This window comes from Atractosteus spatula, chromosome 11 (genome assembly GCF_055471065.1).
Source record: "Atractosteus spatula isolate fAtrSpa1 chromosome 11, fAtrSpa1.hap1, whole genome shotgun sequence".
NCBI lineage: Eukaryota > Metazoa > Chordata > Actinopteri > Semionotiformes > Lepisosteidae > Atractosteus > Atractosteus spatula.
Window position 1 is genome coordinate 45,648,839 of NC_142716.1, and position 16,266 is coordinate 45,665,104.

Consider the following 16,266-nt stretch of genomic DNA (forward strand, 5'->3'; position numbering starts at 1 on the left):
TACTGTATGTAGGGCACCTGTTAAATTTAATGCTGCATACTGTAAAATGGGGTATAGTCAATTTCAAAGAATGTAGTACGACTATAATGTTTTTTATCATATTAACACATCAACTATTTATTTCATTGGATGTTAATGCAATCATGGAATCTGTGTATCTTCTCATTATTTCTCCTCTACTCAGTTTCACAGAAATGATGTTATTCCTACTGTGTGGGATAAGTATGAAATGTGCTACAATCTGTTCTTTTAGTGTCATAAATTAACAAAATCATCTCCTTCCCCAGTACTAGTCTGTTCTGATAATCACAAATAATTTGTAAGATGATAATTTTTTTGCCACTACTTTCTACTTTTCTGTAACTCCAGATAATCTCCAGCTGAAATATGTCTTCTGAAGATAAGAAACTCATTATCTTTAGATTTGTATGTATTTTTGCTTACAAAAAAGTAAGACACATTGTGGGGAGGTTAAAGTCAATACTTTATTAAACCTTTTTTGGTTTATAATTTTTGGGGGATTTTAATTAATTAGTTCCTAACAGTATAGACTGAACAATTCCTTATATACAAAGGAAGTTATCTATCATTAAAAGTAAATTGAGTCCAAAAGAATTTTCATTATTGCACAACAAAAAACTGCAGCATACACAACAAAGCAATTTACATTTACACGACTTATTTTACATGAATTCACGTCAAGAAAGATAAAGTACCTTTTCTACTTGCGGGAGTTTTTTTTCGTTTTCAGTATATACAGTATTAGATTTAGTGCCTTGATGTTCTGGTGTCCCTTTTCTACAGTTTCTTTACATCCATCTCAAAATTCAAACATACAAAAAAGAAAAAAGTCTTCATACATTATTCAGTTACTACTGAAGCATACTTCATTATAGGCAAAATGGAACCATGTGTATAGCATCCCAACCTGGGTACAACTATTAAATTAATCACTTTACAAATTAACATGCATTGACTTTACTGCACCCCACCCAGTATTTGATCACATAATTCTCTGTTCTAGAGTTCAAAGCCCTAACCTCTAGTCCACACTACAGCTATATAGTACATTGCACTCTCCTGTTATATGCATATACTGTAAGTACCTCATTCAAACAATGAATTGTCTTATGATGTACAAATAATGTGCTTCTAAGTCCAAAGCATTATCTAAGATGTCTTGCAAGTTAGTCTGCATCCCAGAAATCCCCAAAAATACATGATTCAGCAAACATTACGACTGGTTAGGAATGGTATCATAACAGCATAAGAAAGGTTACAAAGAAGAGGAGGATAGTAAACTTTAGTTACTATCAGCTAATTGATTTGACGATTCAGTTTCCTGAGAGGAGCCAGGGTACCAGTTTCAAAAACATGACTGAGTAGTTTGTTCCAGTCTCCCACAGCCCTTTGCTTCCTGTACTGGTGTGCGTGGATCTGACACACCAGAAAGTCTAGTGGAAAGAAAAGCAAAAGAAGACAGATCAGCCACGCTGCCTAGAGCTGGGACGTGTTGGAAGAAGCTCCAGGTCAGCTTCTGAACTTTACTGCTAGTCTCCAGATATCTGGTCCCTTATTCAGCGTGAGGGAATCAGACAGGGCCTCCAGACCAGGCAGCGCGGGGCAGTGCTTGTTCTCCAGATGGTTCTCTAGAGTGGAGCACAGACTGAAACAAAAAAAAGAACAGCTCTTTAACTCTTTGTTTTTATACAATACGTTCTCCTTTTATCTGTTTACAGGTGTAGTTTCCATGCTGGAGGCAGAGACCACCCACATTTCTGAATCTCATGCTGGTTTCAAGGTAAGGCTCTAGAAAGTCATTCTAGTTTCAAAGTGAAATGTGCCCCACACAGGCAAGTCAAACAACATGTGAAAATTTAGGGGGTGAATTTTGGTTCCTGATGTCCAACAACCAGCATTTATTAGAGGAGCCAAGAAAAGGAGACAGCTTTTTCAATTTTTTGGATATAATTTAACTTTCATTTTAAATCAGGCAAGAAAGATTCTTGTATAGTGACAAAAATAATCAATTACAAATGTGTAAGCTAAAATAATCAGCTATATAAATTGCACCATGGCAAAAACACCACCAAAGAAAAGTAGTGAAGGTATGTGTAAAGTAAAAATAAGGAATCTTACTCCCAGTGTGGCTGGTAATTGGTCTCGGGGTTGGGATTGTTTGTCTTGAGCAAGAGTATCTCATGTAGCTCCAAGTTAAAGGTGCTAATATCAGTCACTCTGAGGAAGGCCCTCAGCCCTCTCATCTCCTCCTCCGTCAGCCTCTGCTGGTACTCTCCCGGCAGTCTCTCAAAGGGATCCTATCAGAATCAAAAAGATACAGGTGAGCTGAGCACTGACTCGAGGCACAGCACCAGCAGTTCCACAAACTAGGATCCCTGAGATCTTAAATAAAAATCCTCCAGAACATTTTCATTTGTAGAATAAAATCAGCTTGATAAAATTCTGATTTTAACGGTCTCTAAATGCAATTTAAAGTTGTCTTTGAGATTTTACGTAATTACAACAACATCGACACATTGAATTCATGACCCTCCTGGTGCCTGTCTTAAACAATGCTGAGGCAATACCATGATGGCCTAGAAACAAACTGCAGAGCCCATGCAGCTGGTGCCAAGATGAAATGATCCAGTAGTGCAGCTTGGATATTCACCTTTCCTTTCTGCAGCATCAGTTCTGACTTCCAAGAGGTGAGCAGCTGCCATACAGATGTGATGTGCTGTAGCCAGCACTCATTCAAGGCCTGCAAACAAAGAACAAAGAAGCTCCAGCAAAAGTAAAGACCCACTAAATCCATCTAGTGGTGGACCTGGTGGCATGGTCATTTTGTCAATCAAAAGCAATAAGACATTTTTAGTTATAAGCACTTTCTTGAAGCTTTTCTTTAACATTCCTATGGCCTGCTGATTAACAAATGGACAGTCCCATAAAAACAGCCCTTTTCTTTTCAACCAGCATGCTTCCAAGTGTCTCCACAATATCCTGTTTCACATGTAACTGGTGGGGACAAAGCCCACCTTAACCTGTGATTGGACAGGACTGAATAAAAAGGTTCATCCTTTTGTGTTAAGTTCATAGCAATCATATTGAAGGGCTTTCAGCAAAAGGGCACAATCCCCGCTAACTCATGATTGAGCTCAAGTGTACAGGTATGTGAATTGCTATTCAAATGTAGAACACTGCATTAGTTTTGGGGAATCAGATGGTACTTGGTTGGCCCTACGGGCACACCACTGAGAGGAGAGACCCTGTACCTTGGCCATAGTGCTGGAGACCTGTTTGCCCATCTTCAGCATGTTCCTGAGGTAGGGCAGCAGTGGTGCCTGGGCCTCCCCACCAGTCTTGCCCAGGAACCGTAGAGCAATCTCCACAGCAAACACAGCATCGCACACGTCGGTGTAGGAGCGGAGCACAGTCTTCATGGCACTGCTCACTGAGCCTTTCAAGGGCTCCTGCAAGTACAGCAGGCAGCTGTCAGTGGTCAGCAGGACGTGCACCCATAGGAAGTGCTGATCATGATACTGACTGGAACAAGACACTGGTCTCTGCCATGCTGAATGCCACACACATCCACTTCATTCAGCTTTTTATTAGTGCCTGTCTCACAAAAGAGTCAACCTGCATCTGAAAGATACAGAGCTTGTGTTTGTAACAAGAAGAGAGCAGCTCTTCCATCACACGTGATATTATAATTTTCTCAACTAGAATAGTCTATCTACCATTTCTAACTTGGGCAAAAATAACAAATCTTCAATCAAAACTCTTGCCTGAGGGATCTTCGCTCGGACTCCCGCTAAGATCTGTGAGAAGTCCTGCTGGTGTCTGTTGAGGTATTTTGAAGTATTCTATAAAAAAAAAGAAAAAAGGCACGAAACATTTTAGAAATCCTTCAGACGAATCCTGACATTTCAAACCCAACATTTCAGCTTAATTAATTGTCATGACCACCGGAGCTGTTTGGGATAACATTAAAATATTAATTTAAGCATTTAAAAGTATTAAATAGGACAGTATTAAAATAAAAATAAAAGCATTTAAAATATTAATGCATTAATTTATTCTGTGAATGAAGAACACTTTATACAACTGCACTGCTCTGTTCTGTAACGCCCACTGCTAAGTAACAGTTCCCTTTCTTTCCCCACTACCCAGCAGTCAATGGTCTTACCGTCTTGATGAGTGGTTTGCCTGCAAGAAAGCTGCGAGAGAGCTGACTCTCAATTCCTTGCATGTCGAAGCTGCTCACAGTCTGCTGGCCTTTCTTCAGGGTGTAGTGGCAGTGTGCCAACACTAGGGGCAGCAACTCCCGCTCAGGGTGGCACAGAGCTAGCTGGGTCTCAGATGCTCCCTCCAGGGATACAGTGTAATTGCTGTTAGGAACAAAGGTGGCAGTACATTTGTGTCTTGACACAAGGCATGAGAATGAGGCCCTGGAGAGATTTAGACTAAATTCATATTATTCTGTACATTCAGTGCCACTGTTCTCCTGAGGAACGCTCATTTTTATTTAACTTAGAAAGAAGAGCCACAGTAAGTCTCCCCTCATTATTTAAAATCTGTGAAATGTACACACTGAATGTATCCAACTTAATCGGTGTGCATATCCTGGTCGAGAGTACAATGAAGTGTGCGCGCTGACCTGTCTGTCTCTGGGGCCTGCCTCCGGGCCTCTCTCACCAGGCTGTTGTGGGTTTCAGTCAGGAAGTCAATCAGGGTGCTGAGGCAGGAGCCGGGCCCTCGTCGGCACAGCGACAGGAAGCCTGCTGAGCTGTCTGTGCTCAGGTCAGCCTCACACAGCTCCTGCTGGACACCTGTCTCCTCTGAGCCGGAGACACAATCACTGAGAGACACAGCCTACACACAACTCCTTTTCTCGGTGGTGCAGACAGGTTAAACTGCTAATAATGCAGTGCTTTTTGGAACAAATGGAACAAATTAAATCTGCTTTTGAAGTCTCTATCCATCTCATCGGACAACATCTGCTTCGATGACCGATTTCCTTTCTCGAAATTAAAGTCTTCCAAATCACACAAGGAGGATGTGTTCTGGCTTACGCCATGTGACGTCAGACATTTAAATAAAATTGTCCCATTGTGTGACAGTAATCGGGTTTTCCTTAAAAAGTAAACTATAATTAGCATTATTTTTTGTACTTAAGGTACAAAAAATACTCTTGGAGGTACTCTTGTACCTCCACCTTCCTGTATAGTATACTATAGTCAAAAAATGCACAAGGAACGGTCCCATAGCATACAAATGGATTCCCGCCTGTTTTAATGCAAGCACAGGCAAGAATATAGGAGAATACTCACTGCTGTTTGCAATCTCTGTCCTCAGGTGGTTCCAGACATTTATGAAGACCTTAACCCTTTTCTCAAGCACTTTCTTCTGATAGCCTGAAGGGGAGGACAGACTTGTAAACTTAGTCAGAGGTCCCCCACCTCATCCGCAGGATCCAGAATGCAGTGGGTGTTCTACCTCTACTGTATTTAAATTGTCAACACCTTAAGATTGTTTAGAAGGGAAAAACCAGCTGAGTGAAACCTAAATGAGATCATTTTAACACTCTGTGAAGAGCTCTTTACAGTGTAACTTAAGGACTTAAAGAGTCTGCTGGATACCAGATTCAGACGCCCAGAAGACAATGTTAAGATAAAAAGATCTTAACAAAAAAGTTCACCGGGAGCACAGGTATAAAAATTTGCAAGACTCTACCATGCAAAGACATTACAAGGCACCTATCTGCTCTGCTGTTTCCAATACACTGCTCCAGAAGCACAACACAAGGATAAGAGGTATTGAATAGAACTGGCTGTGCACCTGTGGGCAGCTGTTGGAGGATCTGGGTGATGCTCTGAGAGCCAACAACTGTCACATGAGGAAACATCCTCAGAAGGTCAGTCTGGAGGGCAGCCAACTCAGGCAGGTGGCTCAGGTGTCTGATACAGTGTGCCTGAAGGAGAAACACATTTCACCGAGACACCAGTCAGCAGCTCTGATTATTTCCTGAAAGTCTGGATTTACTCTTTGATATACAGATTTGCCTTTTCCCAATTTCCTTTAATAATGGAGTTTAACTTGCTGAACAATAATATTGTATTATAAATTAATTCTGCAATTAGTATTAATGCATATTAATAATAATTGCTCACACTTATATACTTTTCTGGACACTCCACTCAAAACACTTTACAAGTAACGGGGACACCCCTCCACCACCACCAATGTGCAGCCCCACCTAACCCTAACCCGCCTGAATGACACAATGGTAGCCATAGTGCACCAGTACACTCACCCCACATTAGTGGGGAGGAGAACTGAGCCAGTTCATAGATGGGGATTACTAAGAGGACATGATTGGTCAATTACAGACTACAGGGTGATCACCCCCTACTGGCCCCACTAACACTACTTCCAGCAGCAACCTTAGCTTTCCCAGGAGGTCTCCCATCCAGGTACTAACCAGGCTCACCCCTGCTTAGCTTCAGTGGGTTGGCAGCTGTGAGCTGCAGGGTGATATGGCTGCTGGCTGGTTTGTTTAATAGGTGATCATAGGGTGCATCTGTCTTGAACAGTCAAATAAGAGAAAATAAAAGCACAACAGATCACATTATTGAAAATAATTGATCCAGATTATGAAAACAAAAACAAGACAGACATATATATATATATATTACATTTACCATCTTCATTGAATACACGTGCTAAAAACCAGGTTAGTTATCGTTCAAAGAGACTCTCATCAATTCCCGACAGTTCATCTGAGAAATAATTTATAAAGAGACGGATCTCTATGGCAGAATTAAATGCACAATGGAAACCTTTGCATTTTTATGTCACTTTTGGATTACAGAGCAGGACAGAATGAAGATAGTACCTTCTTCAGGAAGAGCCACAGCAGAGGGTAGTCCTCCCATCCTCCACTCTGGTCCAGGACCTGGGTAAAGCGCTCCAACGTCAGCCTCTCGGGGCAGGTCCAAAACCTGGAGTGGTCAGTGGGGCTGTGCGAGGGGAGGGTCAGTATGGACACAGGGTTTCCATAGAGCACCGTCATCAGGACACTCCCACTGAGCCGGTCATCAGCGCTGATCTGCCCGTGGGCCTGGGTTAGTTTCTGCTCTAAGTCCTGCAGAGCCAATTGCAAAGGAATGAAACTGAGAATCTCCATTGATCCTGAATACATCTTCATTAAAAATAAAAATCAAATAGACAAATTGAAACCCTCAGATAGGCATGCTTTGGCAATTCTTCCCCACATATTACTATACTTACAAATTTAAGAAAGACTCGCAGTGAAGCTCTAGCAAATGCGAAGAGGAAAAATCAATCAGATAGTAATATATTTATGGCACTCTCCCTGTTCATCCTTTGAAATGACAGCTATGATGATGTGTATTTTTCTCTCCGTGATCCAGAATCAATCACATCCTGAGTGGGTTTTTCAACTCACCTGCAAAACAGGCTTGATCACAGCATTACAGACCAGCTTTTCCCACTGCTGCCTGGCTTGTTTAGAAGACAATGCTCGGTTCATGTCAGAGGATCCTGATGGGAAAGGAAAGTGTAATTTACCACTGGGCTACTGTCACTTGTACAGCCTAGATTTGGCATGGACAAACACAGTAGTCTCCACACCTCAGAACTGCGCTTACTGAGCCACTCTTATCCTCAGTGTTCCATGCCACAGGTAGTTCTGCAACCACTGAGCTCACTGCCTTCTCAAGCATAGCCCAGGGTACTACCAACTGAGCCACTCACACCCACTGCCTTCTCACAGCAGGCCAGCACTATCATTTTAAATGAACAATTGGTGGCTTTTTGAAAGGCTGTCTCTTTTTTTAACCACACACCTCTAGTGCATCCCAGGAAGGCATGGATGACCAGGTGGACAGTGATGGCTGTGTCATCCATGTTCTTGTCCAGAGCCTTGCCCAACACTGTCATGTCCTTCTCAAGGTGCCTCCACAAGAATGGTACCACATCCATCACACGTGGGTATATCATGTCTCTGATGCCCTGTAAACAAGTGTTATCTAAACTTCATGAGCTAACAAGAGAGGTGTACTGTGAAATGCACAATGAGACTGGCTACAACAATAAAACAGTGCAAGAAAATGCCAGTTACAGATGTATAATTTTTTAGTCAAAATAGAATCTCAGAAACCAAAAAAGCTTGCAACTCCTAACCTAAAGTTGTTATAATATATCTCTTAGGCTTTGTTTATTCACCCTATTAATTGATGTAACAAGCAATTTGAATGGCTAGATAAATTTAAGAAATTATCAGTCAAAAAGGAAAATGCAAAAGTGATAGTTACGGCGAAGCTTACATTTAACACAAAAAGGAAATTCATTGGTTTCTTACTTGAAGACTGCAGTGTGCTCCCAGCAGCATGGCCAGGTGTGTCAAAAGCCTCAGTATGGAGAAGGCAGCCAAGGATATTTGTCTGTCTGGCGCATCTGACCTTACATGTGCTTCCCCTAAAACATGGCCAGTTCGTGTCTGGTCCATTATGCTATAAAGACAAAAGGAAAAATGGAAAAACTCAAACATATATCCCAAAATCTAATTATCTGCAGTAAACTGACATCCAGACATGATTAAATGATACCATTTTAAAAGTCAATCCATTATTAGCATACTATTGAGAAGACACAGAGCAAGGGACAATCTGCTATCTATATTTGATTTAGCTAGCATGTCTTTGCAAAGAGGGAGGAAAATGGCCAAATCCCACACAAAACATGCCGAAACTAAAGAGAGTTCCACCAAAAGCCAGAACTGAGCCCAAAACTCTGAAACGCTGGAGAGAGCGCTAACCCACTCTCTGACACCTGCCTTTTAAAAGTACTCCCAAACATAATGGTTATACTACTAATAAGAAATCGGTAATTTTCTAGTTTCAAGAAATATGTTTATGACACAGAATTTGGAACAATGTGATGTACTGAGCCCTGTACTGAGCATTCTGTGGTTCAATGACATAATAAGGATAAACTGGAGATTACTTGTCTGCTCTGATGAAGCCATCAACTGGGTTGTGTCTGATGCCTCCAATGGGTGCTCCGCAGTCTAGACACAGAGATGTAACCACTGGCCTTCCACACTGGCAGAGAAATGAAGATACATTTCCATTACACTTTTAAACCCTTCATATCAAGCATCACTTGTTAAAAGACCATACTGCTGTATGCTTAAACTAATCTGGGTATTTGCAGAAAGTCATTCTTTCATGTGAGCAGATTCAAACTTTGATCCTTAGGAAAATGTAGCACAACACAGTATTGAATTCTAGCTCACTGCAATACAGATTAAACCTGTATTCAATACTGTTTAACATTACAGAAAAAGGTAAAGGTTTCTTTGTCTTATCTTACCTCTCCAACAAAGCATATGTGACCATTGGCACAACCTAAAATGTAAGAGGCAAGTGTTAGTAGCAGCAGGTGCAGTGATATTTTGTTTCTTAAGATACTAACTGAAAAATGAATTTGATCAAAGATCTGATTTCTTCTGAGACTAATACATCAGCACCTGGAAATTATTTTAAGAAATGTCATAGATTGTCCAACAATTTTTTTTTTAAATAAATAATGATAATTATGAAAGGAAACTTTTTAAATGTCATCACACAACAGGACAAGCTCAGGGCTCACTCACGGTATGAGTGCAGTTTCTCTTTCATCCACCTATGAGCTTCAGCTGAGTGATCATCAGGCATTGTGGGAAGGAAGGCATCCTAAACAGGTAAAAGGGGACACAGGATGATCACAGAGCATTGAGCAGTTTGACAGTAGTTTTGTTCTTTTCTAGCCCTGACATCTGTCAGTACCCCCGCTGGTCCCGAAATGTGCACATCTTCATTTTTTATTAGCATTTTTTCTCACCTTCATTGTTTGTGTTTGAGAGGCAATCTGCTGAAGAGGTGACAATAGGTGGTTTCCAGTTAGGAAGATGGCAGCTGCATGCACTAGAATCTCCAGTAGAGTGCGACGTTGAGCTGACAGGACTGGCGTGATGGAAAGACTGGAACCACGCCCTCCAAGCTCATTAGTCAACAGTGCAGAGCAGAACTCCTGGTATTCCCTTGACAAATGGAGAGGGCTGATTCTTATGAAGTCTTGCAGTAACCCAGTCTCCTACACAATTGAAAACGCATTGATTAATCCACCTTCACCTTTAAAGTCTGCCTACTGATAAGTAAAGACTCATTTATTCAAATCTGTTAACCAGACAATCCAAGTGTGGACTGTTCTTAAGCAGGAAAACATTTCAGTGGCATGTCACACTATAAGCCTTCCTTTTAACTTTTGTTGGTGATGTTGGGAGAGATCCACACTTGCATACCTCTGGCTTGGGTCGTAGTCTGGGGTCAGACGATACATACAGACAGGTGACCTGGCGGAACAAGGCCAGGGAAAGGAGCACATGTGCGGTACTGGAAGAACAATCCAGTTCCTGCAACAAGAGAGTAAAATAAAATCGGTGACTCCAGTATACTCTGGGGATGTGTTCTTGAATAATGGATACACTGTATAAAGAATCAATGGACATCAAATGAATTTTCTCCATAAGGATTAATGTAATCTTTCTATTTAGTAGTGGTTAATTGATCCAAGGATCTCTCTCAGCTGTTTCTTGAAAGAATCCATCATGAATCCAGAATCCAGAAGTATGTTTGTGGAGCAGATATACATTGATGCTTTCCATTATTGCTTCAGATAAAGTATTTTATCCAGTATTCAAAGTATCAAACTAAAAATAACCGTTCACACTTCTGCTTATGCACTGTAGAAAAAAATTTTTTTGAATATAGTAATATACATATAGTGAATTAAAGTATTAAAGTCTAATGAAAAAAGTTTAATGAAAAAGTTAAAGCTGTTTTAGAGTGTGATGTAAAGCAGTTAAATGGGTTTGCATTATTGGAGTGACACACTGTAGCTGCAAAGCATTGGGCCACAGAAACAGAATCTTGGCATAATAAAAAAACAACATATTTACAAATCAATGGCTACAAAATCAAGATTAAGCATGGTGTTACTGGACTCATTGCTACAGCTTCATTTTGATCAAATGCCTATTTAGGCTGTAGTAGCACTTTTTAACCTATTCTTTATTCATTCCTTTATTCATTATGCCAGCAGCCATTTCACACTGCACCTGACAACCCACTGAAGCTCAGCAGGCGTGAGCCTGGCCAGTACCTGGATGGGAGACCTCCTGGGAAAACTAAGGTTGCTGCTGGAAGTGGTGTTTGTGGGACCAGTAGGGGGCACTCGTGGGGCTGCGGACTGTGTGGGTCCTAATGCCCCAGTATAGTGAGAGGGACACAATACTGTAAAACGGCGCTGTCCTTTGGATGAGACGTAAAACCGAGGTCCTCACTCTCTGCGGTCATTAAAAATCCCAGGGCGTTTTTAGAAAAGAGTAGGGGTGTTACCCCGGCATCCTGGCCAACTTTCCCCCTGGTCTGTACCAGTCACGGGCTCCTAATAATCCGCATCTCTGAACTGGCTTCATCACTCTGCTCTCCTCCCCACTGAGAGCTGGTGTGTGGGGAGCATACTGGTGCACTATGGATGCTGCACATTGGTGGTGGTGGAGGGGAGTCCCCATTACCTGTAAAGCGCATTGAGTGGAGTGTCCAAAATTAACATTATTATTATTGCTAAAGAGTAACACCTGCTCCACATTACAAAATTCAACTAAAAGAGTTTAAAGTTCTTACTGCAATTTTGCAACAATAACAGTATCTCCTCAAACAGCAGCATTGTGCTGAAATCGTCTCTTGTTTAACAGATTTTATAGCCCTAGAAATGGAGGTCTACCAGGCTGTTAAGAATTATGTAGTTATGCAGAATCCCCTGACCTGTAAAGCAGTAGTGATGGGGTCAGTCTGTGACTGAAGCAGAGCCCTGCACAAGTCATCCCGTAGGGCTTTGTACTGAGGGCCACAGCACAGAAAGCGGTCCACTTCAGCAGGAGCATGACTCTGGAAAAGAGCGAAAAACTTATGGCATGTAAGGTTTTTATTGTTTTTATTTAATTGTTCAAACTCCCAGAGAAGATAGTGCCTATAAGTCAAGTTAAATACATCAAACATAGCATAACCCAAGCACAGCATAAAGACATCCTTCCAGAACTTAATCTGTTCTTGGATTAGTGTTTCTTTTACTGACTATGTATATCCTGTCTATGTCAGTGTCCTGTCTGTTTTTGCACCGTGGACCAGGAGGAACGATATTTCGTTCCACTGTATACTTGTATATGGCTGGAATGACAAATAAACGTGAACTTTATGATGGATTGATTTATAGCCATGACATGAGCATTTGTAATTAACCTTTTACTTTTTGCACTGAAATTCAGTTAAAAACAATTAGAAGGACGAAAGTTTCTGCAGAAATAAAATGTCGTCAACCCTTAACTTAATCACAAATTGTCTGATTTACTTCTTTCTGCAGCAATGGTTTTGCAACACTCATCAATCAATAAGCAGTCAGGCTGTATTCATAATGACCATTTTAATCTCAACTACTGTTTACAAGCAAATGGAGTCAGAATGGAGTCACAATAGTCTCAATAACTATGTTATAGTGCCATCAATTGATATTTCTGGGTATTTCTCCCTGAAAACCCTGGTGTTTTCGTGCAAATTAAAATATCAGTCATTTTACACATAAACACATATACATATGTGCACCTACAATTGAGACCTTATGACATGGCACCTTATATATACTGTAGTATAAACCTGTTACCTGTAATTCGATGACCTGTGCAGGAAAAATCCAGTGCCAATGTGCATCTCGTAGCAGAGCTTGGACACAATCCATTCCTGCCAGTCTGTTGACAGCCCTCAGCAGGTAGACCCGGTACCAGTCATTCCTGGAGTACTCACACACGGCCCTCACCTGCTGCAGGTACCCCTCAACCAGCTCTGACCCTGCCAGGGGAGGTAGGCACATCTCAACCCCAGGACAATTCAGAACAACAGAGCTCTGCTCTTCTATATGCTGATTGATAATGTCCCTAAATAAAAGAAACTTCAGAAACAGCATAGCGGCTAATTGCTGGAAGCAGCAGGTTTTAATAGTATGTGTAGCCAAACCCACTTCCTACTTATTAGATACTGAAGTAACAACTAGTACAAGAGTCAGTCATAACAGCATAGAGATCTTCTTAATACATGGAAAAAGAGTCAATGACAGATGTCGTGTAAACAGTAATATAGGAATAACTAGACAATTGTCTCTAATATTACTGAGAGTAATACTGCAAGTAGTACCACGGCATTAATACTTAAAACAACAACAAAATTAGAACAACCACAACATGAGATATAGATGAGCTGCTGACCTGGGTTAGCCCACGTGTTCTTCAGAAAGCTGGCAGCCATGCCCAGATAGAGTCTCAGTCGTGCCATGGTCTGGATGAACTCTGCAGGATCCTCCTGGAACCCTGTGGTCTGTCTGCGGGCGACCCTGCTCAGAAAATGAGTGGCCCCCTGCAACTGCTTCTGCGACACATGTCCCTCCTCCTGGCCTGGGCTGAGCAGGGCATCCTGGAACAGAGGCCACAGCACAGATCTAACTGAACCTGCTGGAGCTTAGGAGAGTGAGGGTTCCTCTAAGGAATTCCTTACCCCTCTCTGCTCATCTACTCCTTACGTCTTTCTTTCTGAAAGGGAATTATCTGCACTCACTTCAGATCACAGTTTAGATCCACTCTATCACTGCGTAACAATGCAAAGAATGCCTTGAAACTCTCAGTGACTTCATTTTAAAAAGAACGAGAAGAAGCTGAAATAAGCTGCAACATATTGCAGCATAAAAGATAAAAGAAGTTCCTTGTGTAGGAGGATAATTTTACTAATAATTAATTTCTAAAATGAACCATGTACCAAAAAAAAGCGTGCAGTGAAATTTAGGGATTTACTTGTTATCCCCTCTGCTCTCTGATTCTTTTACCTGAAAGCAGTTGACAAAGAGCAAGTACAGCTCAGTGAGGTCTTCCCGGTCCAGAACATTCCTCTCCAGGTTCTGCAGGTACCTCTGGATGTGACCCTTCACCTGCTCAAAACTGAGACACAGTACTGTTAACCCCTCTTAATTCCTTAATTCTCTTAATTTACCACTGGGAAACAGCTGACATTCCAGTCATAACTGATGACTGATCCATGACTTATTTCAACAAGAGCTTCTCCCTATTTTGCAGTACAGTGCTGTAGTGCCCTAAATAGATAGAGTCAGGTCATGGCTCCCATACTCCTTTGAAGTAAAAAGCTCCTGTGAACTGATACTTTGTTTAAGGTACAAACACCAAAGTACTGTATAACCCACAGGTGAAAGCAAGGGTTTCCTGCATGAGAAAGTTCTGCAGTATAAGCTTACTAGCTCATAGCATTTGACAGCTCTCCCATGGTAAAATACAAGGTTACAAATGTGTAACACAGCACAGTAGCAGGGGTGGTACCTGTAGTGCAGCAACAGTTTGGGCAGCACAGAGCGAACTACAGGGCTGTGGTCCACACACTCCAGGAAAGGGCTGAGCTCTCTAGTCCTGTACACAGCACCTTTGGGCACAGAAGCACACCAGCAGGGTCAATGTACCTGGTATGAGCTCTCTATAGCTGAGATCTGAAAGCTACAGTAGCTATCACAGCTCATTTCAATCACATTACTGATCCGGGAACAGAGCGAACTTTTTAATCCAGGCCAAGTTTTTTTCTCCTTTAACCGTATGACTACACACATTTTCCTTGGTCTATTACGCACTTTAAATTCTCTCTATCCACAGTTGCCTCACCTTTCCCTCCCCCCCTCCCTCCACTCTCCCCCTTTTCACCTTGTGCAGAGATGAGCAGGGAGAAGAGGAGCTCCACCATGCCATCCTCAGGGCAGGTCCCCTCTGCGAGGCAGAACCGTGACACAACCTCCAGGAAGAAACAGTTGCACTGTCTCCAAAGAATTTCATGGTGCTGCAGGGCACACCTAAGCGAGGGACAGAAGTTATAATAATATCCATATTTCTTTATATCAATAGAGATTTCAAGATACATAAAGACCTACTGAAGCTGAGCGCACAAGCATGAATTGGAAGAGATCAAACATTTTTTTCTAATGTTTTAGACAAAAATGTTGGATTTCCTTAAATTCAATGTCTAGTTATCTGCTCATCTACTGTATTTGGGCTGATCAATCAATTAGCTTTTCTGGAGCATCTCAAGGCACAGAAGGAACGATAGCACTGTATAATCCTACTTACTTCAGCTTGTCAGACACAGCTGGCTGGTAATCTGCCGGCAGACCTGTCTTACACTGAGGACAGAACAGCCGGTCCCCATCAATGCTATGTTGGATGCAGGTGAGACAGAAAACATGCTCACAGGGGAGAATGGCTGGCTCGGAGACAACCAGGAGGCACACTGGACATTTCTGAATGCCATACCTGCAAAACAGCAACAACTTTCTTTACTTCCTCTTTCTTTACTTGACCTATCCACAGTACATTACATTACAATCCCATTGGATAAGGATGGGCCACAAATGCCTAATTCCACAGATCACTCCATACAGGAGTCAGGAACAGTGCAGTGGAGATGCATTAAATCTAAAAACCCAACTCATAAATCCTGTTAAAGTTTCTTGGGCTGAGGTGTTTAACAGGATAAAAGGCACCATCACCTGAAGTCCAGGTGGCTTGATTGCTCATTGCAGGAATGGAGAACCCTCATCAGCCCCTGGAGTGCATCTCTGTTTCTCAGTTCAGGGTAGCCTTGCATAAACTGGATACAAGAGAAAATCACATCCATTCAGAAAACAGCCAAGTCTTGCAAGGCAACTGTGAAGAACAGGACTGGGGAATAAATATAAAAGTGAAGCAGGATCTCACCTTGTGCAGCAGTGTGCAGTGTTTCAAAGCCAGAGCTTCCAGTCTCTGGTCTCCAGTCATACTCACTCTGACTACCACCTGCTGTATGAATGCTGCAATTACAAGCACTCCCTGCCACAAAGACCTGCAAAGACAGCAGTAACATTAGAGCACAGATACAAAACAAGATTATACCTGAAATTAAGATGTAACCACCAGAGTTTGAAAAACACACAATTAACATTTCCAAATCAGGTGGGTACAACACAAAATAATTAGCTATTCTATTTTTTTTAAAGAAAGAGAAACTATCACAACACTAAAAGAAAACCCAGCGCAACTAAGAGCAGCTTTGATAGTGAAAACAAAAT

General features: G+C 41.7%; 1 protein-coding gene across 3 annotated transcripts in view; it reads right to left on the bottom strand.

The window, feature by feature from the left end:
• Nucleotides 1-467: 467 nt before the first annotated feature.
• rnf213b (ring finger protein 213b) overlaps nucleotides 468-16,266 on the bottom strand; it is a 43,224-nt gene continuing 27,425 nt past the window's right edge. For all 3 annotated transcript variants that reach the window (XM_088926803.1, XM_088926804.1, XM_088926805.1), the window contains 27 exons: nucleotides 15,917-16,040; nucleotides 15,709-15,809; nucleotides 15,290-15,472; nucleotides 14,870-15,015; nucleotides 14,498-14,597; nucleotides 13,993-14,104; nucleotides 13,382-13,586; nucleotides 12,784-12,968; nucleotides 11,892-12,014; nucleotides 10,367-10,477; nucleotides 9,907-10,158; nucleotides 9,680-9,758; nucleotides 9,397-9,431; nucleotides 9,028-9,125; nucleotides 8,384-8,534; nucleotides 7,869-8,034; nucleotides 7,469-7,563; nucleotides 6,896-7,144; nucleotides 5,839-5,971; nucleotides 5,331-5,414; nucleotides 4,658-4,838; nucleotides 4,187-4,388; nucleotides 3,786-3,863; nucleotides 3,273-3,470; nucleotides 2,672-2,761; nucleotides 2,140-2,318; nucleotides 468-1,666 (listed from right to left, as the gene is read on the bottom strand). In XM_088926803.1, the coding sequence (XP_088782929.1) occupies nucleotides 1,531-1,666; nucleotides 2,140-2,318; nucleotides 2,672-2,761; nucleotides 3,273-3,470; nucleotides 3,786-3,863; nucleotides 4,187-4,388; nucleotides 4,658-4,838; nucleotides 5,331-5,414; nucleotides 5,839-5,971; nucleotides 6,896-7,144; nucleotides 7,469-7,563; nucleotides 7,869-8,034; nucleotides 8,384-8,534; nucleotides 9,028-9,125; nucleotides 9,397-9,431; nucleotides 9,680-9,758; nucleotides 9,907-10,158; nucleotides 10,367-10,477; nucleotides 11,892-12,014; nucleotides 12,784-12,968; nucleotides 13,382-13,586; nucleotides 13,993-14,104; nucleotides 14,498-14,597; nucleotides 14,870-15,015; nucleotides 15,290-15,472; nucleotides 15,709-15,809; nucleotides 15,917-16,040 (3,796 nt within the window). In that variant the 3' untranslated portion in view covers nucleotides 468-1,530. The remainder of the gene's footprint in view (nucleotides 1,667-2,139; nucleotides 2,319-2,671; nucleotides 2,762-3,272; nucleotides 3,471-3,785; nucleotides 3,864-4,186; nucleotides 4,389-4,657; nucleotides 4,839-5,330; nucleotides 5,415-5,838; nucleotides 5,972-6,895; nucleotides 7,145-7,468; nucleotides 7,564-7,868; nucleotides 8,035-8,383; nucleotides 8,535-9,027; nucleotides 9,126-9,396; nucleotides 9,432-9,679; nucleotides 9,759-9,906; nucleotides 10,159-10,366; nucleotides 10,478-11,891; nucleotides 12,015-12,783; nucleotides 12,969-13,381; nucleotides 13,587-13,992; nucleotides 14,105-14,497; nucleotides 14,598-14,869; nucleotides 15,016-15,289; nucleotides 15,473-15,708; nucleotides 15,810-15,916; nucleotides 16,041-16,266) is intronic.